The sequence below is a fragment of the Rana temporaria genome, chromosome 4 (assembly GCF_905171775.1).
Source record: "Rana temporaria chromosome 4, aRanTem1.1, whole genome shotgun sequence".
NCBI lineage: Eukaryota > Metazoa > Chordata > Amphibia > Anura > Ranidae > Rana > Rana temporaria.
In genome coordinates, this window is record NC_053492.1 from 357,253,208 (window position 1) to 357,279,330 (window position 26,123).

Here is a 26,123-nt window from a genome sequence, read left to right on the forward strand (position 1 = left end):
GCAGGGGGAGGACCAGAGGAGCAGGGGGGACGACAGAGGAGCATGGGGGAGGGGACAGACAGCTGACTCAACAGCTATGGCCTGGGAGTTTCTCACTTCTGCCTAATTTTGTCCCATAAGGGGGGCACCGAACTGATTCTTTGGCCCGGGTGAAATAATATCTAGCTTCCCCACTGGTACTGCCTATAAGAGTACCAGTGCCAGCCGTTCTTCTCTAATAAAGTAGAACAGCTTGTGGCTAGTGAAGGGGGAGAGGGGGCTTGGGTGGCCGGGGGGGGGGGGTGGTGCGGGAGTTGTCTGGCCACCATGGGAGAGACCTGTCATAGTGGGTCAGTCTGGATGAAGTCCAGGGCCAAAATTTTTGTCCCAGTCCAGCCCTGCTGGTGAGCAATTTGGTAGTTCATTGATATTTCCTGCTCACAGGAACTGCCTGTATGATGTACAGGCAGACAGTTATCATGCGAGTCTGCAGGAGCTTGGAGAATGCTGAAATCTGATGATCACAGGTGCAATGCTCTTAGGAAAAAGATAATAAATGCACTTTTTTTTACCTACATATAAATGTGCATTTATTTTATTTTTTTCAAAAGGTGAACGTACACATGGTCGGTCCATCCGATGAGAACGGTCCGAAGGACAGTTTTCATCCGTTAACCGATGAAGCAGACTGATGGTCTGATGTGCCTACACACCATCAGTTCAAAAACCGATCGAGTCCAACGATGTGACGTAAAACACAATGACGTGCAGAGAAAAATTAAGTTCAATGCTTCCAAGCATGCGCCGACTTGATTCTGAGCATGCGCGGGTTTGGAACTGATGCTTTTGCGTACTAACCATCGGTTTTGACCTATCGGTTAGGCGTCCATCGGTTAAATTTTTGGACCGAAGGATAACTGACCGATGGGGCCCACACACGGTCGGTTTGGACCGATCAAACTGAACTTTAGTCTGTTTTCATCGGTTTTGTCCGATCGTGTGTACAGGGCCTTAGCCTTTAAGTTATTTTAGTGCACACATACACAAAATTTTACACAAAATTTTACCCAGTGTTTTTGGTAACATATAAAAGATGAGCTTATGTCAAGTAAATGGATATCAACCATGTCAAGCCAAATTGCATGCATCAATGATATCCACATTTGTACATAGGCACTGCTTTAAAAGTCCTTCATTTAGAGTTACCCATGAATGATGGCACTGAAATTATTACTCTCATTCTGGTATGTGTGGTGATTGCTAATATATGTTTTTGTACACGGGTACACCCAACACGTGTTAAGGCAAGGGTGGCCAACCAGTGGCCCGGGGGCCAAATGTGGCCCACGGAGCCCTCTGATGTGGCCCATGACCTCTTGCTCTGGAATGGTGGGTTGGCAAGCCCAAATCGAAGATTGCCAACCTTCCATGACGCAGCATCAATGTTGTGAATGAAGCTGGTGGTAGAGGAAGAAAACGGCTGCGGAGCAGAGCCCCATAAGCCGATGCGTCCTCTACAGTGCCAGCATTTGCCACAGGTGGAGTCTACGGCAAAGTTCAGCTAACCTGCAGCATAGACACAGGTGCACTACGCTGTGTGGGTAAACCGCAGCACATCATTGTGAAAGCAGTCTTAGGCCCCTTTCACACGATCAGCCCGACCAAATGGGACCCTCAATTCACCGCTATAGAGCGACAGATGTCCGTTTACCCCCAATCCGAAAAACAGAAGGGAATTCATCCCCTTTCATCTGGGCGGAATAGAGGGCCTATAGGAGTAGCCGTGACCTGTCATCCGCCCGCTCTGCTCATTGTGGCCCGCCACTGGTTACCAAGTTGCTTAAGTGGCCCTCACTCTTCAAAAGGTTGGGCACCCCTGTGTTAAGGGAACATTTTATTTTATTATTGTTTGTGAGTAATATATTTATTTTATTTTTTACTTAATCTTATTACTATCACATACAGGGCTTACCAGACCCTATGTGATAGCATGATAGGTCCTCTTTAGGGAAACATCAGGGATCTATTAGACCCTTAAGGTCCCCCCTTGACCCAGTGAAGTTGATCAAGCACAGATCATGCTTGATCAGCTTCTTCCCTGACAGTAGCCAGATACTGAAAGCTCTTAAAATGGATGTGACGAGAAGCTCACCACATTTGACTTCATCCTGTGCAGAAATGATCAGTGAATGGATTTTTATAGATTGTCCTCCAATTTCACTGCCATGGCAGTTTCTGGATTCAGGAAGGCAGCAGATACATGCAGTCTGTGTGATTGTGTGATTGTGTGTCAGTGTGTGTACAGTCGTATGCAAATGTACACAGCATTCCAAGAAAAACACTTGCTACCCACAGTAAAATCTTGTGGAGGTTCCATCATGATCTGGGGCTGTGTGGCCAGTGCCAGTACTGGGAATCTGGTTAAAGTTGAGGGTCGCATGGATTCCACTCAATATCAGTAGATTTATGAGAATAATGTTGAGGAATTAGTCACAAAGTTGAAGTTACGCCGGGGCTGGATATTTCAACAAGACAACGACCCAAAACACTGCTCAAAATCTCCTCGGACATTTATGCACAGGAACAAGTACAATGTTCTGGAATGGCCATCCCAGTCCCCAGACCTGAATATCATTGAACATCTGTGGAGTGATTTGAAGCGGGCTGTCCATGCTCGGCAACCATCAAACCTAACTGAACTGGAGATGTTTTGTAAGGAGGAATGGTCCAAAATAAATTCTTCCAGAATCCAGACACTCATTACAGGCTATAGGAAGCAATTAGAGGCTGTTATTTCTGCTCTACTAAATATTGATGTGATTTTTCTGTTGGGGTGCCCAAATGTATGCACCTGTCTAATTTTGTTTTGTTGCATATTGCACATTTTCTGTTTATCCAATAAACCTCATTTTACTACTGAAATATTACTGTGTTCTTCAGTTATTTGATAGATCAAAATGAAATTGCTGATCCAAAACACCCATATATTTATATATGATAATCATGTAAATTGTCAGGGGTTCCTAAACTTTTGCATACGACTGTGTGTGTGTATATATATATATATATATATATATATATATATATATATATATATATATATATATATATAAAAACACACAAAAGTAAATAAATATAAAACACACAAAAGTGAGTATCTCACAAAAGTGAGTACACCAATCACATTTTTGTAAATATATTATTATATATTTTCATGTGACAACACTGAAGAATTAAAATAGTGAGTGTACAGCTTGTATAACAGTGTAAATTTGCCGTCTCTTCAAAATAACTCAACACACTGTCTAAATTGCTGGCAACAAAAAAAAGAGTACACCACTGAGTGAAAATGTCCAAATTGGGCCCAACTAGCCATGTTTCCTCCCCAGTGTCATGTGACTCATTAGTGTTACAAGGTCTCAGGTGTGAATGGGGAGCAGGTGTGTTAAGTGTGGTGTTATGGCTCTCACCCTCATACTGGTCACTGGAAGTTCAACATGGCACCTCATGGCAAAGAACTCTCTGAGGATCTGGAAAAGACCCTGAAACTGAGCTGCAGCACATTGACCAAGACCATACAGCGGTTTAACAGGACAGGTTCTACTCAGAACAGGCCTCGCCAAAGTCGACCAAAGAGGTTGAGTGCACATTCTGAGCGTCATATCCAGAGGGTGTCTTTGGGAAATAGACACATTGCTGAAGAAGTTGAAGGGGTGTGGGGTGAGCCTGTCAATGCTTAGACCATACGCCGCACACTGCCTCAAATTGGTCTGTATGGCTGTCATCCCAGAAGAAAGTCTGGGATGACAGCGCTCGGATAAGGGGTCTGGTGTGGATTTTTGGGGGAAGTTAGTGGGGGAATGAGAGAGATAGTTTGCTCTCATTCCGAATTATGTTAACTTTGGCTGTCGCCAAATCTGGATTGTTCTGTGGGTCAGACTGCGTTCTAGGGATGTGGTACCATCCCTGGGCGACAGGTGGCACCAGAGAGGTCCAGGCGGAGCCGCTTCTTCCCAGCAGCCAATCAGAGGAGTTGAGCCTCGCTGTGCATGCTGGGAGAAAGTATTTCTGTGGCGGAAGCCGTTGTTCTTGGTTCTTCATGGGTTCCTGGTTCCAGGTGCGGCATCCACCTTTAGGGTGTGCGCACATCGTGGGCCCCACCACTATGGCCTACCTGCCCTGGGGTCGCGGAGTTCCTGACTCTGGGCCCTCATGGCCTGGAGCAACTGATGCTGTCAGGGGCCCCAGTGACTTACTGGGTCCCCAACTCTACTGAAGAGATCCTAAGCTACGTGCTGTGCGGTGGGGGATCTGCTCGAGGAGAACCCGGAGGCAGGTTGTCTGAAGGGCTTGAACGAACCATCCAGGATCTGGGTTACCGGAGACTAGATAACCTCAGCACTGTCAGTCGGTGACCCCAAGAGAAAGACTGGGAAGATTTTCTCTGCTGTGCACCATTGTCAGCATTGAGCCTGTGGCAGAGGCCTCATCTGGCATCTTATTTAAAATCAGAGCCAAGTCAGTGGCAGTGTTTTGTCCTCCCCAGCAACCTTAAAGTGACACTCCGGCTGCCAGGCTCGTGGCAGGAGTCTGTCCGGGGGCACTTCACCCATCCAAGCCTGATACCGCAAAGTTCTTTACTTCATCAACCTTTCCTGTCCTACCTCATGTTGATGTTGGTCGTGTTGGGCCGTGAAATAAAGCATTCAGAAAACCTACTTCGCTGATTGGACATTTGTTTACTGCTCTATTCACTACTATCACCCCTGGACAACGATTAGAGGTAACTTAATACGCCGGTCCCAAAACAACCAGCGGCTCCTGAGGGGGTAGCGCTACACACATGTAACTTATTACATCCAAGTGAACTATATAAAACCAAAATGGCAGAAAAAAATAAAGAAAAGTCAAAAACAGATTTACTGAGTTGGAAAAAGGATCACCCCCCTTATGTCAGTATTTTGTTGAACTGCCTGTTGCTTTAATTACAGGCTTTAGTCTGTTGGGATAGGTCTCTACTAACTTTGCACATCTAGACTTTGCAATATTTGCCCACTCTTCTTTGCAGAACTATTCAAGTGCAGTTAAATTTGATGGTGCACTGCAGTCTTCCACAGATTGTGGACATCGCTGGAGAGAGATGGGTCAGGTAAGTGTTAGAGGGGGCTGCTGCACACAGAAGGCTTTTTATCATAATGCATAGAATGCATTAAGATAAAAAACCTTCAGATTTTATAATCATTTTAAGAACAAACCTACAGCCTGTATATATATATATATATATATATATATATATATATATATATATTTAGGGTGTTTTTACAGTATCATTGCCACTTCACAGATATTGTATACATACTTTAAATGTGGATAGCTTTGTGTTTTTAAATGTATAATTGCATTTTGTACATGTGTTATGCATCGTCTCTTCTTCTTTTTTGTATTCTTAGGCTCAAACTGGACTACAATGCTTTTACACAGCATTGTTCATGCAGTGCACAATAAACACCCATCTGCCATCATCCCAATGATAGAATTCAAATCCACCGATAAATTTGAGGTATGTGCAATTTGTATGTATTAGGGTTGTATTAAAGGGAGGGGCATGGATAAGAAGACCTATTAATTAAGACCTATAGTAGTATTTTCCTAACTCAAGAAGCAGTATTCTAAGTACACCATACCATTCTAATGACAAAAAAATTGTATATAGCCTGAAGAACAAGTTTATAGTTAATCATTAACCCCCAGCTCCGTAAGCTGTCCTAAGTTGAACCCTTCTCCGCCTCCCCCGACCTGGGTGTTTACTTTCTTCCACTGATAGGAGCAGCCTCCCTTATTGTTTACATTCTGGCTGGCTATTAGTAATGCAGTAATCCCTCAAATGAGACACACAGCGGGTAAAATAAATATTGAACATGTCACCATTTTTCTAGTTGAATATATTTCTAAGAGCCGGTTCACACAGGCGCGACAGGTCAGGTGACTTAGCTGCCTGACAAGTCGCGCTCCGTTCTGTACTAAGGAACCGTTCTAAAAGGAGCGACTCAAGTCGCTCCGACTTAGAAAAAGGTTCCTGTACTACTTTCAGGGCGACTTGCATTGACTTCAATACAGAAGTCATTTTGCAAGTCGCCTCTGAAGTCGTGGGCAAATCTCCTTACCGAGTCGCTCGGCAAGTCGTGCCGTCCCAGTGTGAACTGGCTCTTAAGTTGTTATTGATATACAATTTTCACCACATGTTGGTAACAATCCATGCAATCCATACATACAAAGAAACCAAATCAAATATGTTCAGAAATGAAGTTATGTGTAATAAAATGGAATGACGCAGTAAAAAATTATTTAACCCGCTAACCAAAATTTTTTTCATTCCTTGTACAAAATCCTTTGGGGCAGATCCACATACAAATAGATGGGCGCAGCGTATGTGAGATACGCTACGCCGCTGTAACTTACTTTTGGCAGCTTCGAATCCCCAAAGAATTTGCGCCGTAAGTTACGCGGCGTAGTCTATCTCTCACGGCGTAATGGCGCGCAAATCAAATGCGGCGAGTAGGGGGCGTGTTTCATTTAAATGAAGCGCATCCCCGCACCGAACGAACTGCGCATGCGCCATCCCTAAATTTCCCACCGTGCATTGCGCTAAATGACGTCGCAAGGACGTCATTGGTTTTGACGTGGACGTAAATTACGTCCAGCCCCATTCACGAACGACTTACGCAAACAAAAAAAAACATTTTTTAAATTATACGCGGGAACGACGGCCATACTTATCATTGCATACGCCACCAAATAGCAGCTTTAACTATACGCCGAAAAAAGCCGACTAGAGACGACGTAAAGGAATGCGCCGGCCGCTCGTACGTTCGTGGATCGTCGGAAATAGCTAATTTGCATACTCGACGCAGAAAACGACAGGAACGCCACCCAGCGGACGCCGAAGAATTGCATCTTAGATCCGAAGGCGTACGAAGACGTAGGCCTGACGGATCTAACCCAGATGCCGTTGTATCTTGTTTTGAGGGTTCAAAACAACGATACGACGCGGGAAATTTGAAAGTACGCCGGCGTATCAGTAGATACGCCGGCGTACTCTCTCTGTGTATCTGCCCCTTTGTTGGTATTGGCAGCTTTAAGGGTACTTTCACACTGAGGCGCTTGGTGCGCTTGTTGGGGTTTTACCGTCGTGTTTGCCGCGATTTTCGGGCGATAGATTTTAACCCCCGCTATCGGCTGAAAAAGGGTTAAACCCGCCCGCAAAAATGGCGATTTGGAGGCGCTACCCCATTGATTTCAATGGGCAGGGGCGCTATTGGAGCGGTATTTTTATCGTTCCTACCGTGCCTCAAAGATGCGGCTGGCAGGACTTTTTTAGCATCCCGCCTGAGGGCTTTCACACTGGATAGAAAGGAGCGTCTATTTCAGGGCGCATTACAGGTGCTATTTTTAGCACAATAGCGCCTGCAAAGTGCCTCAGTGTGAAAGCAGCCTAAGACACCTCCGCTATGGAGAAATTAGTCGCATGCATTGCTCAGGTGAGATTTTGGCCCACAAATAGTATTAAAGCAGAGGTCCGGCGGTAAAAATAAATAAAATAAAAGTCAGCAGCTACGAACACTCTGGCTGCTGACTTTTAATAAATACACTTACCTGTCCAGGTTGCCCACAATGTTGGCAGCCCGATGCCGATCCGTCCCTCGGGCGGCCTTCACTGCCCATTTCCTACTGCGCATGCGCGGGTCACGCGGCTTTTTGTGGATGGGCACACCATCCTGTATGTCCCAGAAGGCAGCGTTCCTCCATTTCCCAAGAGGCAACGCGAGGAGGAGCACACAGAACCTCACCACAGACGATGAAGAGGCAGATTAGGATGATCTGCCTAGTAACAGCCTTTTCTGGTAAGTATAAAAAAAAAAAAAAACTTGTTTTTTAGGGTGGACCTCTACTTTAAAATCCTGAAGGTTCCATGGGCCTCTTCTATGAACTCGGATCTTTAGTTCTTTCCATAGATTTTCTATTGGATTCAAGTCAAGTGATTGGCTGGGCCAGTCAAGCAGCTTTATTTCCTTTTTTTAAACCAATTAAAAGTTTATTTGGCTTGGTGTTTGGGATCATTGTCTTGCTAAAATGTCCACCCTCAGTTCTTCTTCATCATCTTTGTAGATGGCAGCTGAATTTTTTTATCAAGAATGTCTTGGTACTTTTTTTACATTCACCCTTCCTTCAATGATATGAAGTTTGCCAGTATAGTATGCTGAAATACAGCCCCACACCATGATGTTCCCACCTCCAAACTTCACTGTTGGTATGGTGTTTTTGGGCCATTTGACCTTCAAACATGGTGTGTATTATGGCATCCAAAGAGTTACATTTTCATCTCGTCTGACCAGACTATATTCTCCCAGTATTTCACAGGCTTGTCTAAATGTTGTGCAGCAAACTATGAGCTTCAACATGTTTTTTCTTCAGCAACGCAGTCTTGCATACTTAGCGTGCATACAGGCCATGGTGGTTGAGTGCATTACTTATTATTTTCATTGAAACATTTGTACCTCCTAATTCAAGATCTTTCTGAAACTCTCCACAAGTGGTCCTTGGCTCTTGGGCAACCCTTCTGTAGCACTACCCCCGAAGGAGCTGCTGGTTTGTTTTGGGTAGCATGTTACCTCTGTGACTCCGCCGTCTAGGGTAGTTGATGAGAGCCGTAGTAATGGAATGTTCACACAGCAGGTGTCTTTTTCTTGTGCTTTTATTTACCCAACAAGGTAAAACAGTTAAACTTGGTGAAGAATAGAGGAATTGCAGAAATGGAGAACACAGATTCAGGTATATGTATAGGGAAGCAGTCCTGCTTCCAACAACAAACTTTCACTTCGCCACTCCAGCCGGAATGGGTATAGCGCACCTGGACAGGCCTCTCTTACAAACCTGGCAGCCAGAATGACACTCGAACTTGGGGTTAAGTCTCTGCCATAGACCCTCAAAATGGTTGCAGAAAATAGTAGTCCGGAGTCCTCTTGACTAGACTCAACACCTGGATCTCCTATAGGTAGTTTTAAATTAGGGTACCGACTGACAGGCGACCAACATCCAGCCTCTCGGTGTCCAGTTCCCCTGGTCCCCGATTGATGGTCAGGCCCCTATTGGAACACCAGCCTCTCTTGGCACTCCTCAGGCAGACTCTCCACCGAACAGCTTCCTCCAACAGGACGGACAGCCCAGGACCTCTTTAGATGGGGGACCCAGTCGATTACTGAGTCCCAAGCGGCAGATCAGATGCTCCGGGCCAACGTGGTCCCAAACCCAGGATGTCTGCATAGCACATGCACCCCGCCCGGAAGGCCATTTGCCAGGGCGCCGTGGAATGGCTACCCTGAAGGTGGGTGCCACACGAGGACAAGGTCCAGAAAGATGGCGTCTGCCCCATAAATACCCCTCCCCAGCATGCACAGTGAAGAATTCTCCTCCTGATAGGCTGATGAGATAATTCTTGTGTGACACATTGGTAATGCGACACCTTTTATAGGCCATCAGTTGAGACTGAACCAGTCGATAATAATTTGTACTGACAAGGGGCAGAGTTGCTTTCTAATTATTGATAGATTTGAGATGGTGTCTAATTTCTGAATGTATTTGTTTTGGTTTCTTTGTATGTATGGGTTGTTACTGACATGTGGTGAAAAGTGTGTAGCGCTACCCCCGAACGAGACGCTGGTTGAATTTGGGATCGGCCTACTGAGTTACCCTGGCGGTGTCTAGGGGTGTAATTGTGAGAACAGAGGTAGTGAGCGAAGGTCCAGGCAGTGAATAAAAGGGTTTTCAATGCTTTATTCTCCAGGCCAAACACGGCCAACATCAACATAAATTGGGAAGGTCAAGGTTAATGAAGGAAGAGGGAGAGAACCTTGCGGTATCAGGCCTGGATATCAATGGAGCAGTCAGTACTGCTCTATATAGTACCAATTTTCAACTCGTCGCCACTCTACTTGGAGTGGGTGAAGTGCCCCCGGACAGACCCCTGCCACAAGCCTGGCAGCAGAGGCGTCACTTTAGATTCCTGGGAGGAACGGGCCTCTCTCACAGACCTGGCTCTAGGGCCTCTGCCACAGGCCAATTTCAATAAAGGACTTAATTGGATAGAGAGAGAACAAATCCTCCCAGCAGACTTTTCTATATAGTTCCCCGGATGACAGCAAGCATACCTGTCAGTGGTCCGGTCACCCGATCCCAGCCTGGGGATTTTCTCAATAGGTCCCGGAACCCAGTGAAACAATGGGGTCCCCCTCACCTCCGGGTGAGGTTCGATGCAGTCTGTCGCTTTGGCCAGATAGGCCGCGCGGGGTCCATGGATGTGCGCGCCCTGAAGGTGGATGCCGCACCTGGAACGGGGACCCTGCGAAGATTTTAGAACACATGACACCTGTCACAGATATACCCCTCTCCAGCACGCCCCGCGAGCAAAAAAGCTCCTCTAATTGGCTGCTGGAGAAACTTACTCTGCCAGAAACCCTCTGGTGCCAACTGCCGGCCAGGGATGGTATTACATCCCTGGACCACAGACTGACCCAGTGGACATTTCTGGAATGACAGAAGTCCCAAAATGTTAACGGATTATGAATGGGAGCAAAAGTAACTCTCCCATTCCCCATTAACTTTAGCGTAGTGCCCATGCTGGAAGCAAGGGGGCGCTACAAGTGCATGTCAATAGCACCTACCTAGAAAAATGGCAACGTGTGCAATACCTATTTTACCTGCTGTACCTACAGTACACTGTTGGAGCAACTACCTATTCATGTCTATTGGGCATTATTACACAGGCATGGGCACCACGATACAGGAATTTGTCAGCTGTGTTACAGGACGGTAGGCTTCTACTTTATAGATGGCAAGTGAGATTTGCAGGGCTTTGGCAACAAACTATTTAAAGCTACAGAACACATTTAAGGGACAGATAAACTTTTGCCTTACATGCGTTTTAGTCTTTGCAAAGATTGCGGCAAAACGTCTCTTCTTGTGCAACTACTAAGAAAATCCTTTTTCTGTGTGCTGTAGTAGTAGTGTAGCACAGTTACTATGCTTTACTGCTCTCCTTATATCACTGTACATCAATCCATACAACATCATCAATAGACTTTAACTAAAAACAGCAACAGGTGGTTTATATGTTAGTTTTGTTTTTTCTGAAATATAGTCACTGCAGGCAATATAAAATATTTATGTGGTGCTTACACCCAAAAGAGCTGCTGTTTAAGTTATCACACTATTATACGTTTTCTTCATTATTTATGAGGATCTTATTTATCACTTGGCTGGAAATGGAGGCTCGCCTAATGGTTTGAACAATCATTACATGCTATTGTGCCGAAACACGAGAGTGTCAGGCAAATCGTTCTGGTGAGTGGCCATCCTTATTGGTGGAGGAATCACTTGTTCACATCGGGTGTGGTGGAAGAATTCTTTGAAAACAATTACTTTGAAGATTTCACATTTTGAGAGAGAGAATAAGTTTTTTTTCTTGCTACTCTTTTACGAACTTTTTTTGCTTACGAACACTTTCAATCACGGGCTTTGCTCATTTGTCTATTATTTGAATTCTTTGAAAACAATTACTTTGAAGATTTCACATTTTGAGAGAGAGAGAGAATAAGTTTTTTTCCTTGCTACTCTTTTACAAACTTTTTTTGCTTACGAACACTTTCAATCACGGGCTTTGCTCATTTGTCTATTATTATATTGTGTTGTTTTTTCTTTTTCACTGTGTGGGTCATACACATACTAGCGCTGTTTATATATAATTCATGTTTATAGCCTAAAACTATCTAGGGTAAATCTTAGCTCAATTTTCAAAAGTTTTAAAACATTTGTCTGTTTTTTACTATGCACAGTATTTGTTATACAAATAAACATTTAATGTATGACAAAGAATTAACAGAGCACTATGGCTTATGTAAAGGGGAAGTACTTTAAAGTAGTTATTTTGCTTCTGTCTTTGACTGATACTCTGGATAGAACTATACAGAAGGAGGCGGAATAGAAAGAAAAAGTCATTGCTCTGACTCAATTTACTTTTGTAAATATATGGAGACCCTGTCATGACATCCTCATTTTTAAGCAAAGTTCAGAATGACAACAAACATTTATTTATATATATATATATATATATATATATATATATATATATATATATATATATATATATATATATATATATATATATACACATACTAATGCCCCGTACACACGATCGGAATTTCCGATGGCCTAAAATCCGATGTAATTTTTCAGCAGAATTCCATTCAAGCTGTCTTGCATACACACTGTCAGACCAAATTCCGACCGTTCAAAACGCGGTGACATAAAGACGAGCCGAAGAAAAATGTAGTTCAATGCTTCCGAGCATGTGTTGACTTGACTCTGAGCATGCTTGGGATTTTTCTCTGTCGGAGTTGCACACAGACAAAAGGAATTTCCTATCATTTTTTTTTCCCCCATCGGAAAAAAATAAAACATGTTCTATTTCTAAACACCGATGGAAAAAGTCAGATGGGGCCCACACATGATCGGAAATTCCGATCGTGTGTACGCGGCATAAGAGATAGAGTAATCAGACTCAAGTGGTAAGTGTGTTTTTAAATAAGTGCGCCAGTCCAAAACTGTATTTTTAAGGGCATGGTAGCCCACTTTTTTTTAAAAGAATGGAAAAGTTCACAAAAAACATCAGTAGCCCACGCAGGGGGTTCCACCATTACTTTATCTTGCACACCCAAATTACTTCAGTCTCCTGGTTTACTCTATTGCCACACGATGGCTTCAGGCCTCCAGGCTAGGCCTTAGGTCTGCTACTCAGACCAAATGAGTTCCTTAGAGTCAAGCGCTCTCATAGCTTACCCACAATCAGCTCCTTGCTGCTCTGTCACAGACTAAATCTGCCTCCTGCAGACATGCATGCTCTGGCTGACCCATGCAGCCTATCTGACTCCTGCGGAGGAATGGGAGTCCACCTGACTGTTATTCACAGACCTCCTGTCTGTTGGGTGGAGCCCTGAGACATTTTCAGGTCTCAACTAATAGCCCAGTGCACATCTTTGCAATCAGCGTGCCTGCCTCTCCCCAAATCTGGCATAGACCAGAATTCTTCTGAGTAGCGCGGGGTCCCTCTGCTACAATATATATAATTTCTTATAAAAAATAAAGGGATGGTGTTGCGCTTTTATATTTGTGCAAATAGCAGTCTATAGAAAATCTTCAATGGTGAGAAGTGCTGGTGCCAAAAAATAGAGTTGAATGATGAAAATAAGAGACACAGTGGGGGTTATTTACGAAAGGCAAATCCACTTTGCACTACAAGTGCACTGCAAGTGCACTTGAAAGTGCACTTGGAAGTGCAGTCGCTCTAAATCTAAAGGGTAGATCTGAAATGAGGGGAAGCATTGCTAATGTTATCATCCAATCATGTGCAAGCTAAAATGCTGTTTTTTATTTTCCTTGCATGTCTCCCTCGGATCTAAAGCGACTGCACTTCCAAGTGTACTTTCAGTGCGCTTTCAAGTGCACTTGTAGTGCACTTGTAGTGCAAAGTGGATTTGCCTTTAGTAAATAACCCCCAGTGTGTCAACTCTTCGGTGTATTCCACGCCCGTAGGTTTGCTAACTTCTTACCTTACTGCTGTAAGGTAATCAGTATAAACAGCACTTTATTTGGGCACCAGCACTTCTCACCATTAAAGATTTTCTATAGACTGCTATTTGTACAAATATTAATATTATTTACAGAATGTATTTGCACTTTACTCCTTGGCACTTTATTAACTGATGGATTACTGTTTTATTTTATCACACGATTCATGCTTTTTTAATTATCAAGTTTATTTTATATATATATATATATACACATATATATTTTTCTATATTATGTTATATACCAGCACTTTATTATTGATTGTGGAGCGCAACACCATCCCTTGATTTTTTTATATTTTTGCCCCTTGGGTAGGGTTTGAGCCTTAACGGTGTTTGCTGCACCAGTATCAACCCATTTTACCTCCTAGTAGCACGGGAATATCTACTACTACATATAATATTTCTTATAATTTCAGTCCTATTGCTTCTGTTTCACCATGTTAAAATGTACATTTCCCAGAGTTGTCAAATATAATATTGCACTTGCCTACATCTGCTTGCGCTGTGTAGCAAAACAGCACCATGGCTGTGTTGATGGGTATGCGCATAATTGCTCTTGAATAGGTTTACACAATAATATTGGCCTCAGGAGCTATTCTACAAACAGCGTCATGGTGTTGTTTGTTTGTTTTTTTGTTTGTTTTTTACCATCAATTGGAATGTAACTAGAGATGTTACCATGGCACTTGACTTTGTCCTCGATCATAGGCCACATACACACGATAATTTTTTGTGTTGTAAAGAACAACGTTTTTTTAAAAATGTCATTTAAAACGATCGTGTGTGGGCTTCAGAGCATTTTTCGGGTTCTGAAAAACGGCCATTTTTTTCGAACATGCTCTATTTTTTCACGACGTTTTAAACTTTGTCGGTGTAAAAAATGATTGTGTGTGGGCTTTAACGACGTGAAAAACCTGCGCATGCTCAGAAGCAAGTTATGAGACGGGAGCGCTCGTTCTGGTAAAACTACCGTTCGTAATGGGGTAAGCACATTCATCACACTGTAACAGACAGAAAAGCACGAATCGTCTTTTACTAACACAAAAACAGCTAAAGCAGCCCAAGGGTGGCGTCATCCGAATGGAACTGCCCCTTTATAGTGCCGTTGTACGTGTTGTACGTCACCGCGCTTTGCTAGAGCATTTTTTTTTTTACCGATCGTGTGTGGGCAAGGCTGTTCTAATGATAAAGTTGAAAAATACTTTGTTTTTTCTAGAGCCTGAAAAACTTTGTTATTTACAACCCGAAAAATGATCGTGTGTACGCAGCAATACACTCCTGAGTCATCGTCATTAGTGTTGCTCACGAATATTCGCATTGCGAATATTCGACTCGAATATAGCATATTCGAGAAATCGCGCTATATTTCGAATTTCGCGGTGAATATTCGCAATTCCGAATATTCGCATTTTTTCAATTTGATTTTTAAAACAGATCACATCCTATCGACGTCTAAAAGCATTGCTGGTATGATTAGAGACCCTGGGCCGAGTAGCTAAGCTGAGGCGATCCTTTTATGTTGCCAAATTGAAAAAAAAAAAAATTGCGATTTTTCGCTATTGCGAATGCGAAAATGATTGCGAATTTTCGATAACTGTGGTAGGAGAACTCTGATTGTCTCTGATGCAAAAGGGGGGGGCTTTGTGTATGTGTATGTTATGAATATTTGTATGTTTGATATTATTATTTTTTGTAAGAAGGAAAAAATTGCGCATACCTTAAAAAAGGGGAGAATACAGCAGCAACTCAAAAATGTTATACAACATAAATTAATACAAGACAGAAAATGGAGTCGCTCTACAAGAATAAAAAATATGTCTAGTGACAAGACATGTGGGCAAATTATAAAATAAGCAAGCGCAAATAACTTGTGAAATACACAGTGAAACAAATATATAAAGAAATATAGTCCCAATAATAGAAAAATAATCTTTCATAAAAATGTCTTTGATATGTGAAGTGAAAAAAAGTCCAAAGCATGCAGCATGAACGTGTTCAATCTTCAAGGTGTTTGATTGACAAACGGCTGTGACAGATGGATAGAGTAAAGAATCACCACCAATGCAAAACACTTTTTATTTTGTATTGTAAAATATCACGAATATTCTGAGCCAATCAGAGTGCTCCTTCAGCATTTGCCGAATATTCGCAATTATTTTGTATTGTAAAATATCAAGAATATTCTGAGCCAATCAGAGTGCTCCTTCTGCATTTGCCGAATATTCGCAATTATTTTGTATTGTAAAATATCAAGAATATTCTGAGCCAATCAGAGTGCTCCTTCCGCATTTGCCGAATATTCGCAATTATTTTGTATTGTAAAATATCACGAATATTCTGAGCCAATCAGAGTGCTCCTACAGCATTTGTCGAAATTGCGCAATAAATATCGCATTCGCATGTTGCGATATTTCGATAAAATATCACGAATATTCTGAGCCAATCAGAGCGCTCCTCCAGCATTTCTCGAAATTGCGCAATAAATATCGCATTCGCATGTTGCGATATTTCGATAAAATATCACGAATATTCTGAGCCAATCAGAGTGCTCCTACCGCAGTTATCAAAAAATCGCAATTATTTTCGCATTCGCAATAGCGAAAAATCGCAATCATTTAATTTCGATAAAATATCACGAATATTCGAATTTAGCGAATATATCTCGAATATTCGAATATATATTCGAGATATATCGCGAAATCGAATATGGCATATTCTGCTCAACACTAATCGTCATGTGTGTATGCAAGGATTGGGCAGCAAGTGGGGGGTTTATGTATAAGGTCTCCAGGGTCAGCTTGATAAACTAGATGGTGGAATTCTCACAATGTTGGGGAAATAAAGCAGGCAGGAGCAGACTGACAACTCATGGGGCCCCCGGGCAATAGAAGATTATGGGGCCCCCGGGCTTACAGATGGCCACCTCGCCAGGAGGCAGTGCAGAGGCGGGGCAGCTAAAATCTTGGTATTTTCACATCAAAAGCATGTCGGTTTCGAACATATCAGGGACAGATATAAAAAAAACATAGATTTTTACATACTGTCCCTGGTTTTACTGAGCCTGGCGACCCTGATGGGGCCCCCTAGTGGCATGGGGCCTCCTAGTGGCATGGGGCCCTCGGGCAGTGCCCGAGTGACTCAATGGTCAGTCCGCCCCTGAAAGCAGGGGAAGATTTGTGGGGTACATGAGGACAACTACTATAAGGTAATCTGTAATCTATTTTTTAAAAAAAATAGTTTGCAAAGTCTCTTTTACTTTGAGTTTCTTGACTCTCTAAAGAGGAAGTAGGGGCAGCAAGCAAAACGTGAAAAGGACCAAAGAACTTTGTCTGTTGGCAATATTCTTCTTAGTTCTTATTAATCTGACTAAAAATGTTCGAATTTTTGCTTTTCTTTAGCCCTGAATATAATGTATAAAGTGAAACTAAATATGTGTTTTGATGTTTATAATGCAGAAGCTAAAAGCTGACTCCTCCCCACGAGTCTTAGCGACCCATTTTCATTACGAGGACATCCCAAAATCATTCTTTGAGAAGAAAGTAAAGGTAAGTTACCAGCATGTGTCTAATTTTATGTCCAAAGGTTATTGTTTAATAATAACATGTATAAAAGTGATATGGACCTCTTTGCTCCAAAAAAATATTGGGGCTTACCAGTGCAAGAAGAAAACACCAGTGATCACAAGAATTTTAAATCTTTTTTTTCCAATGTGTAATATAAAAATAAAAGTTGCAATATAGTTGCTAAGGGCAAAACAGGCATCTTTAATAGTGTACGACAGGGCAAAAAAAATGAATAAAAAATAGACAAAAAAATATGCAATACATGCACATTTCCCTATGTTTTCTTCTTTTATCTGCCAGAAAGGCACTCGGGCTCTAAAAATTGCTTTTAGCTGATAACACACAACCTTTTGTGGAATTAGTGGTGTCAACCCTGCCCAGTTTTATTTTGCTAAATCACTCACTCGTACCCATTCAGTTTGCCCAGCAGGCACAGGCAGACCCATGCTAGCTGTATGGGCAGCCGGATGTAAAGGGACTCTGATGTCCGGGCAGTCCTTTTTTTTTTTCTGGACTTGAATGGACTAAAGCCCTGTACACACGATTAGACCTTTGTCCGACCAAAATCACATTGGAATTCTGACAGAATTCGATCAGAGTAAAAGAGAACATGTTCTCTATCTAAACTCCGATGGAATTCATCGGAATTTCCGATGGAAAAATTCTCCAATGGGGCATACACACGGTCGGAATTTCAGTTACATTTTTCCATCGGAAATTCCGATCGTGTGTACGGGGCTTTAGACTTGTGTCTGTTTTACACCTGCCTACCTCTATATACATCCATCTGTCCATAGAGCTGCATAGAGCTTCCGATCAGGTCGGCCTGAAAAACTGTCAGGAGGACTTGATCGGAATGCCAACGTGAAAGGGCTCCAAGAGCACATCAGCATGGATATATGTAATAAAAATATAACCATAACATTTTGGAGATGTCCTCTGAACAGGACTAATGCCGCGTACACACGATAGTTTTTTCGGCATGAAAAAAATATAAATTTTTCAGCATGTCCAAAAAACAACGTTTTTCACACTTCATCATTAAAAACAATGCTGCCCACACACCATCGTTTTTGAAAAATTATGAACAAAGTGCGGTGACGTACAACAGGTACGACAGCTCTCTAAGGCTCCATTCACACCTTGGCGACAAAACGCCCGACGCCCGGCGCTCGATACGCTGGAGGGGCGAATTTCCATTGCTGTCTATGAGATGGTTCACATCTCACGCCGAACGCCGAAACGCCGTACGCCTTCCGCCTGAAAACAAGTCCCGGACCCTTTTTTTCAGGCGGCATTGGCGTTCGGCAATAGACAGCAATGGAAATGATTTGTTTAAAAAAAAAAAAAGTTAAACGAATCGCGGCAAAATACGCCCCGTACGCGGCGTTACTTGTCGCCTAGGTGTGAATGCAGTCTAAAGGGGAAGTTCTATTCGCCTTTGGGCTCCTTGTTAGTAAAAGACGATTCACGCTTTTTTGTCTGTTACAGCGTGATGAATGTGCTTACTCCATTATGAATAGTAGTTTTACCAGAACAAGCTCTCCCGTCTCATAACTTGCTTCTGGGCATGCGCGGGTTTAAAACGTCGTTTTTGCCCACACACGATCATTTTTTACAACACGAAAAACAACATTTTAAAAAACGACATGAAAAAATGCAGCATGTTCAAAATTTTTTTTTTTTTTTCAGAAGCAGAAAAACGATGTGAAGCCGAAAAATGATCATGAGTACGCGGCATAAATGTAATATCTTTCAATGAGGAAACTTGTTTTAGTACACTATCAAGTCTGAGAGGGATTTCCCACTCTTTAGTTTGTTTTCTTCTCACTTTCTGATATGTCTACTTTGTAAAGTCACTGGAACAAAATTAGAGGAGAAATCTTCCAATGGCTACATTGCCCCTTGCTTTGAAGATATTTCCCTCTCACTTCCTGTTGTGTATTTGGGACAATTCTCCCTAATGGGAGATTGGTAAAAACACCAAACAGGGGCTTTTATCCTTTGCCTACTATATATACAACTACAAAAAAGAGTTTGGGTTTATGTATACATTAATGCTGCGTACACACGATTGGATTTTCCGTCGGAAAAACCTTGGAGGGTTTTTCCGACAGAATTCCGCTCAAGCTTGGCTTGCATACACACAAAAGTTCTCTGAGCTTTCGACCGTCAAGAATGCGGTGACATACAACACTACGACGAGCTGAAAAAATGAAGTTCAATGCTTCCGAGCATGCGTCAGAATTTTGTGCGTCTGAATTTCTACAGACGATCGGATTTTCTGACGGAAAATTTAAGTACCAGCTCTCAATCTTTTGTTGGCATAACAGCAAAAGTCCGATGGAGCATACACACGGACAGAATTTTCGGGGCATAACACTATTGCCTGTTCTACTATGGTTGACAAATGCTATGTTCAAAAGTAATTTGTGGTTATGTTTTTGGTAGATTTTGGTGATGTTTCGCAATCCAAAGGATACAGCTGTATCGCTGTTTCACTTCTACAATAACAATCCAATACTTCCCACCTACAATAGCTTTGATACATTTTTCTCCGACTTCATGAGTGGAAAAGGTAGTGTGCTAAAAACTTTGTAATCTTCGTATGATATGTATAAAAAAATATATACTGCAATACTGTGCAAATTTTATTTAGGCAGGTGTGAAAAAATGCTGTAACTGCCACTACTGACATATTCTGACTCACAAACCTTCACAAAATCAACACTCAGGGAAGTTCCATGCCTTTGGAGATGATATTCTCTAAATGAAAAATAATTGTGGTCGTCACCCTCCTCAATAGTCACACTAGACTCCAAATCCCCCCTTTGGAGTTGAACAAGCTGAAGTTAGAAGCTGGTTGGCTACCATGCACAGCTGCACCAGATTTTGCACTCTTCAATTTCAGTAAAACCTCATAAATCAAAGGATTTTTTCTCTGCTCTAGCAACAGGAGGCAGGGATCTGAAGTTTCACAGCACAGATCTAGGTGAGGGGGACTCTGAACCCTGATTGGATGGAAGTGGCACACCCTCCCCTTTGCAAAGTACACAGAGAACATGCAGAGCCAAGGATATGAATCACAATTTGTGCACTGTCTCTTGTGTACTGTCTCTTTATCTCTTGGGGACTCCAAATCCCCCCTTTGCCAGTAAGTGTCACTGGTACCACTGGCAATAGTATAAGATGACATAACAAGACTGAGTTATGAATATTTATATTTCCTTCAGCCAACCCAGTAGGAGGCACTGGTGCATGCTGGGGAGGATATAAATATTTGGAGCTGGCTTTGTGAATTCTTCCCTCCCCTAGGCTGAGGCACGCGGAGGTGCTGCTGGACTGAACTAGGCTATTAGGTCTAAAAGCTTAATATGTGCTCTGGGAGTGGAGATAGGCCCGAAATGGTCCTGGAATCATCCTGCCTGTCGATGGGGGGATACCAAAATAGAGACCTTGCTGGAGAAAGCCAGGAAGAAGGCTGATGACTCTTTTGGAGAGGGATGCACTGAAGTAAAAAAAAAAAACAGTACAGAGGGCACTGGAACCAGCAGGAGAGAATTAAGTTTGTGTACCAGCTAGGATACTACCTACAGTGTTGCTGGGTTGGCTTAAAGTTACTGACATTGTGAAGCTGGACATGAAGAAGTCTTTAAATGATCTACTCTCACCTCCTTGTGTGTTATGACCAATAAAAGCCTTAAAAGGACAGAAAGTGACTGGGGCTCAATATTCTTTCAGTCTCTCATTTTAACCATGGACCTGAGGCCCACACCTGTCTGCAGGTGCCACCATGCCACTGGGGGTCAAGGGGGTGCTACATGTGCAATGCTCTGGAACATAGTGGATGGACACTGTTACATCAGCTGTTCATTTCAAATTATTCTAATTTTATTTTTATTTTGTTTACACTGGTCAAATGTTATCAGTCACCCATGGGTAACATCTGTATGGTGATCTTCAGGACCTCAGACAAGTTGGACTGAGACTTTAATAGCATGGCACCTGGAATTCAGTTCTTGCAAATCACAAGCCATTTAAATAGAAATAGTGTATAGTACTAACTACTTCCAAGCATATAGGTTTAAAAATAATCAGTCAATTTATTAGAAACATTTTCAGCCCATACTATCTCTTCTGTGGAGATAAATTGGTTATATTTTTTATTATATACACTATTATTTCTGAGAAAAGAATGTTGTAATCACTTTCTTTTGGTTATTTCAGTTGTCTGGGGTTCTTACTTTGACCATGCTGTTGTTTGGAATAAACATCTTGACACAGACACGCTTTTGTTGATGACTTTTGAAGATATGAAAGAAGTAGGTGAACATTCTGCAATTATTTTACTAAAAGTTTAACCATAATGCTTACTATGTGCTTACTATGTGTTCTAAAATTAGGTTATTGCTCTAAACTTCACAGTGGGTGGTTTTCTGATCTTTAGGAATGTAGGGCTGTATTTAGACATCACACTGTATTAGTCTCTACCCCTTTATGCCATGTGATTTTTATTTTAGTAAAAATAATGTTAAAATGCAAATTGAATGCATGTTGTCTTTTTAATTGAAAAACTACGTTTCAAATATACAGGCTACAAGAAAGTATAGGTAGTTTTATTCTTCCTTAATTCCTCCCTGAAAAAAATCTTTCCACCAAAAATCTAAAAAAAAAAAAATGAAAAAAAAAAAAAAAATGTTTTTACTTACCCTAAATAGCTGTTGTTATGCGGAAGTCCCGAATCTGCCTCTTCATCCTCCACGGTGAATTCTCTTCCTCCTCCTACACTAGGTTTCTTCTTGTGAATGGGGCGCACTGCATTCTGGGAACTGTGTGTATCCCAGAAAGCAGCCGGCCCATTCACAAAGCTCGCACATGCGCAGTAAGAAACGGGCAGTGAAGCCGCAGAGCTTCACTGCCTGTTTCCCTTACTGTGGATGGCGGCGCCTGGAGCTGCCAGGATCGAGGATCGGCCTCGGCGGGGGCTTACATCGCTGGCGACTAGGACAGGTAAGTGTCCTTATTAAAAGTCAGCAGCTACAGTGTTAGCAGCTGCTGACTTTAAATTTTTTTTTTTTTACCGGAGCGCCGCTTTAACTATAAAGAGCCTTCTAGCATCTCTTAGCTTCCCCTGCACCCCTTTTCCCCTTTAGTTCTCTTTTAAGACTTAGCCATAAATATGTAGAGCAATGGTCTCCAAACTGTGGTCCGAGGGCCAGATGTGGCCTTTTGCTGGCCTTTATCTGGCCCTTGGGGCACAATTTCTCCCACTGAGGCACTATTGTTCTTCCACTGACTCCAACAATGTGGCACTATAGCTTCCACCGATACCAATGATGTGATATACTATTCCTATTGACCACCAACCATATTCATTCTGACTGATGCTGGGCCCATGACATGTTCTACCCCTGCTGGCCACAATCTGGCCCTCCTTAAGTCTGAAGGATAATAAAGTGCCCATTTGTTTGAAAAGTTTGGAGACCCCTGATCTAGAGGTTATCAGAAAAGGGTAATAAAACAGGTTAAAATATTATCTAGGATTGTAAATTTTGAGGCTTGGTGCTGCCCCTCTTATCTTCTGCCCTAAACACTGGTCCATGATTTCCATTATGGTATTACAGCACTGTGATGTGGATAGTTTACTTCCACAAGGACTACTTGAGGACTACTTTCTCAAAGAGTTAGCAAGGCTTTTGTACTGAATTCATTGCAGGTTGTGTAGAGTTAAAAACATGATTCTTCCAAAATGGTTATTGTGATGTTCTGAGTCATGAAGGGCACTTTTTCAAGTAAGGAGTGTAGTTACCGTAGTTAAAAACCCTCACATATTCCCACTGAAGTGACTAGCCTAAGATGATACACAGAGATAAAACAAACTCTCCTGCGTACGTTCTACCTGTTTATCTGTAGCTATATATTCAGTAGATCATTCTAAAAACACATATTGTATGGGTTGATTTATTACAACTGGAGAGTGCAAAATATGATGCAACTCTGCATAGAAGCCAGTTTCCGGGCTTTTGTCAAAGCTTAATTGAACAAGCTGAAGTTAGAAGCTGATTGGCTACCATGCACTGCTGCACCAGATTTTGCACTTTCCAATTTCAGTAAAACCTCATAGATCAAGGGATTTTTTCTCCGTTCTAGCAGCAAGAGGCAGAGATCTGAAGTTTCACAGCACAGATCTAGGTGAGGGGGATTCTGAACCCTGATTGGAGGGAAGTGGCACACCCTCCCCTTCGCAAAGTACAGAGAACATGCAGAGCCAATGATATGAATCCAAATTTGTGTACTCTCTCTTTATCTCTTGGTGTCAGAAAAATATGTCCGAAGTGACTTACAGAACAAGGAATCAGAAAGAAATTGCACTCATTTATTTGGTTAGAGACAAGAAAACAGTATAAAAGAATGTGCTTTGTTCATGTATCATGTCTGAGGTTTACAACCACCTTAATACTATTGATAATATTAGATATTAGAATATCATGAATTGACTTTTTACTTTACACTCCTTGAAATACATATAGGATCTAGAAGGAGCAATTAAGAAGATTTCTGATTTTTTTTCTATGCCTCTTACTGAAGAGCAAGTTAAAGGCATTGCTGATAAAGGAACATTTAAGTCTATGAAGGATAATTCCAAAAACACACATGGTGAAATGAGCAGCGCTATCTTTCGAAAAGGCAAGAAAATTATATATATATATATTTTATAATGTATCATTATATTTTAAACCAGACGGACGGATGTTTCTCTTGACTTCCCCTCTAACTCCAGTGCTGCTGCGGAGAGTGCCACTTGTAGTGGAGAAAGTAGACTGAACCTGCCTACACTCCCCCCATATTTAACAGATGCAGTCCTCGGCATCACAACATGGAAACAGAAATAAAACTAGCAATAAATGTACATTCAAAGTATAATTACGGCAGAACAATAAAAAATTCTAAAACATAGTCAGAATATCTTGCAGGCAGCTGCGTGCGGTTAGACTACAAATAGTGCCAGCTCTCTGGATTGCTTGGTAAGAGTTCAGCAGCAGACAGAGACTCAGGGGCCTCAGGCAGCAGGGGATTGGGTGTATCTTCCACATTCTCCTCACCTTTTCCCCAGGTTGAATCTTTGGATTTGTCATTACTGTCAGTGGCACTGGATGGGGTGTATGGACTTTCTGGGCTTTCATCTTCAATGTCACCAAGCTCGGGACTGTAAAAGGCCAGAGGCTTGATCATGAGGGGGTAGAGCTTCACACATCAGTGGAACATTCATGGCGTTAAATGCCTCTCGGCCATCAATGGGGTTTCAGCATATTTTGATGCAGTCACTCCTTCACAGGGTCAGGCCCCTCTGAGACCAGATCATAGACAGGGGTAGGTGGGAAAGGCTGCCCTATCATCAGATACGAGGTGCGATCCCACTTAGGCTCTAGCTTGCATCTCCGGGTTGGCATTCTTTATCAACACCCAGTCCCCCGGTCGCAGACAGGTTCAGGAGCCATGTCCTTGTGCTTGTCCAAAAAAAAACCTGGTTGGCTTTCTCCATCCACCCCCATTGTTCCTTTACCCAAGAACTAGGCGGTCTGAGCGGGAGGTAATCCCGGTGTCCCCAACAGGAGGTCCAAAGGCAATCGACCATACTGAATGAACATCATGAAGAAGGGCGTATGACCTGTGGATTTGTGGACCGTTTTGTTGTAGGCAGATATTATAGCTCCCACATGTTGCTATCCTTAATCATTATAACTTAGCTCTAGGGTCCGCAGCATTCCCAGCAGGGTGCGATGGAACCATTCACAGGTGCCATTGCTTTGAGTGTGGTAAGGGGTGGTGTGGGATTTATGAATAGCACTCTGACAACAGAGTTTAGTCATGATTATGGACTCAAAGTTCGGACCTTGGTCCGACAGGATCCTCTTTGGACAGCCATATGGTGGTGGTGACAGCTGTTTGGTCCCTGGTAGGATCCACTAGTCTGATCTGCCCCAAAATGTCTGACTGTTCTGTGAAATACATGTCAGATCCTGTAGGCACCCATCTGTATACTGACGGAATGGCAAGGTGTAGTCCACGTAGGTCAGCAGGGGAGTTGAGGTCAGTCTCTGCATTAGTGTCTCGAAGACCTGTTGCTGGGGTTCATGCCATTGGTCCTGTGTAGAGTGATCTTCCACCTTTGTTTTGGTGCTGTGTCCACCCATAAGCTGGATAAGGGGGGCATCTATCTGGGTGAACTGCAGAATGAACCACTGGTAGTACCCTACCGACCCAAGAAGGAGCGCAGCTCTGTGACAGTTCTAGGAGGGTGCTAGTCCTGGACAGTTTGTACCTTGTCTGATTCAGGGAGACACCTCTGGCCTTGACAATGGGCCCCAAGTTCTGGATCTTTTGTCTGATCACGTGGCACTTGCTGGGATAAGTTTTAGTCTGTATTGGGCCAAGTGAGAGAACACATGGTAGAATACCCAATCCAGATGTTTCACTTGTTCTTCGAATGTCTTGGAAAAAATTATGATGCCATTGAGATAAAAAAATACAGTCTAGAATTCAAGACTGCCTGTTTCAAGGCGGCCACATGTTGAACTAATTTTGTCAGCAGGTTTGCATGCGTGACAGAGTTGAAGGTGCCAGGGCCTCCTCTTTGAAGTATGCAGGTGCATACTTTTCCCAAGCAACTGCGTCCACCACCACATTGTGAGTTGCACCTTAACCTTCCCTTGCAGGGCCCTCTGGACTGGGCCAGCCTTAAGGCCCACTATGAACTGATCCCTTTATATGTGATCTGCGTCAGTGATGTCAGCGCAGCCATGCACATCCCTCTTCTCCAGGAAACTCCACAGGTTCTAATAAATAAAAATATTTTCTTCTGCGCTTAATGTGGAAAAAATGTGCCCCCACTAAACAT

At 42.6% G+C, this 26,123-nt stretch overlaps 1 protein-coding gene across 1 annotated transcript in view; it reads left to right on the forward strand.

Annotated features, from left to right (window-relative positions):
- Positions 1 to 26,123, forward strand: part of LOC120937552 (sulfotransferase 6B1-like) — a 30,958-nt gene that overhangs the window by 951 nt on the left and 3,884 nt on the right. The window contains exons 2-6 of the mRNA XM_040350868.1: positions 5,430 to 5,539; positions 17,117 to 17,206; positions 19,676 to 19,802; positions 21,452 to 21,546; positions 23,755 to 23,911. Of these exons, the coding sequence (XP_040206802.1) occupies positions 5,430 to 5,539; positions 17,117 to 17,206; positions 19,676 to 19,802; positions 21,452 to 21,546; positions 23,755 to 23,911 (579 nt within the window). The remainder of the gene's footprint in view (positions 1 to 5,429; positions 5,540 to 17,116; positions 17,207 to 19,675; positions 19,803 to 21,451; positions 21,547 to 23,754; positions 23,912 to 26,123) is intronic.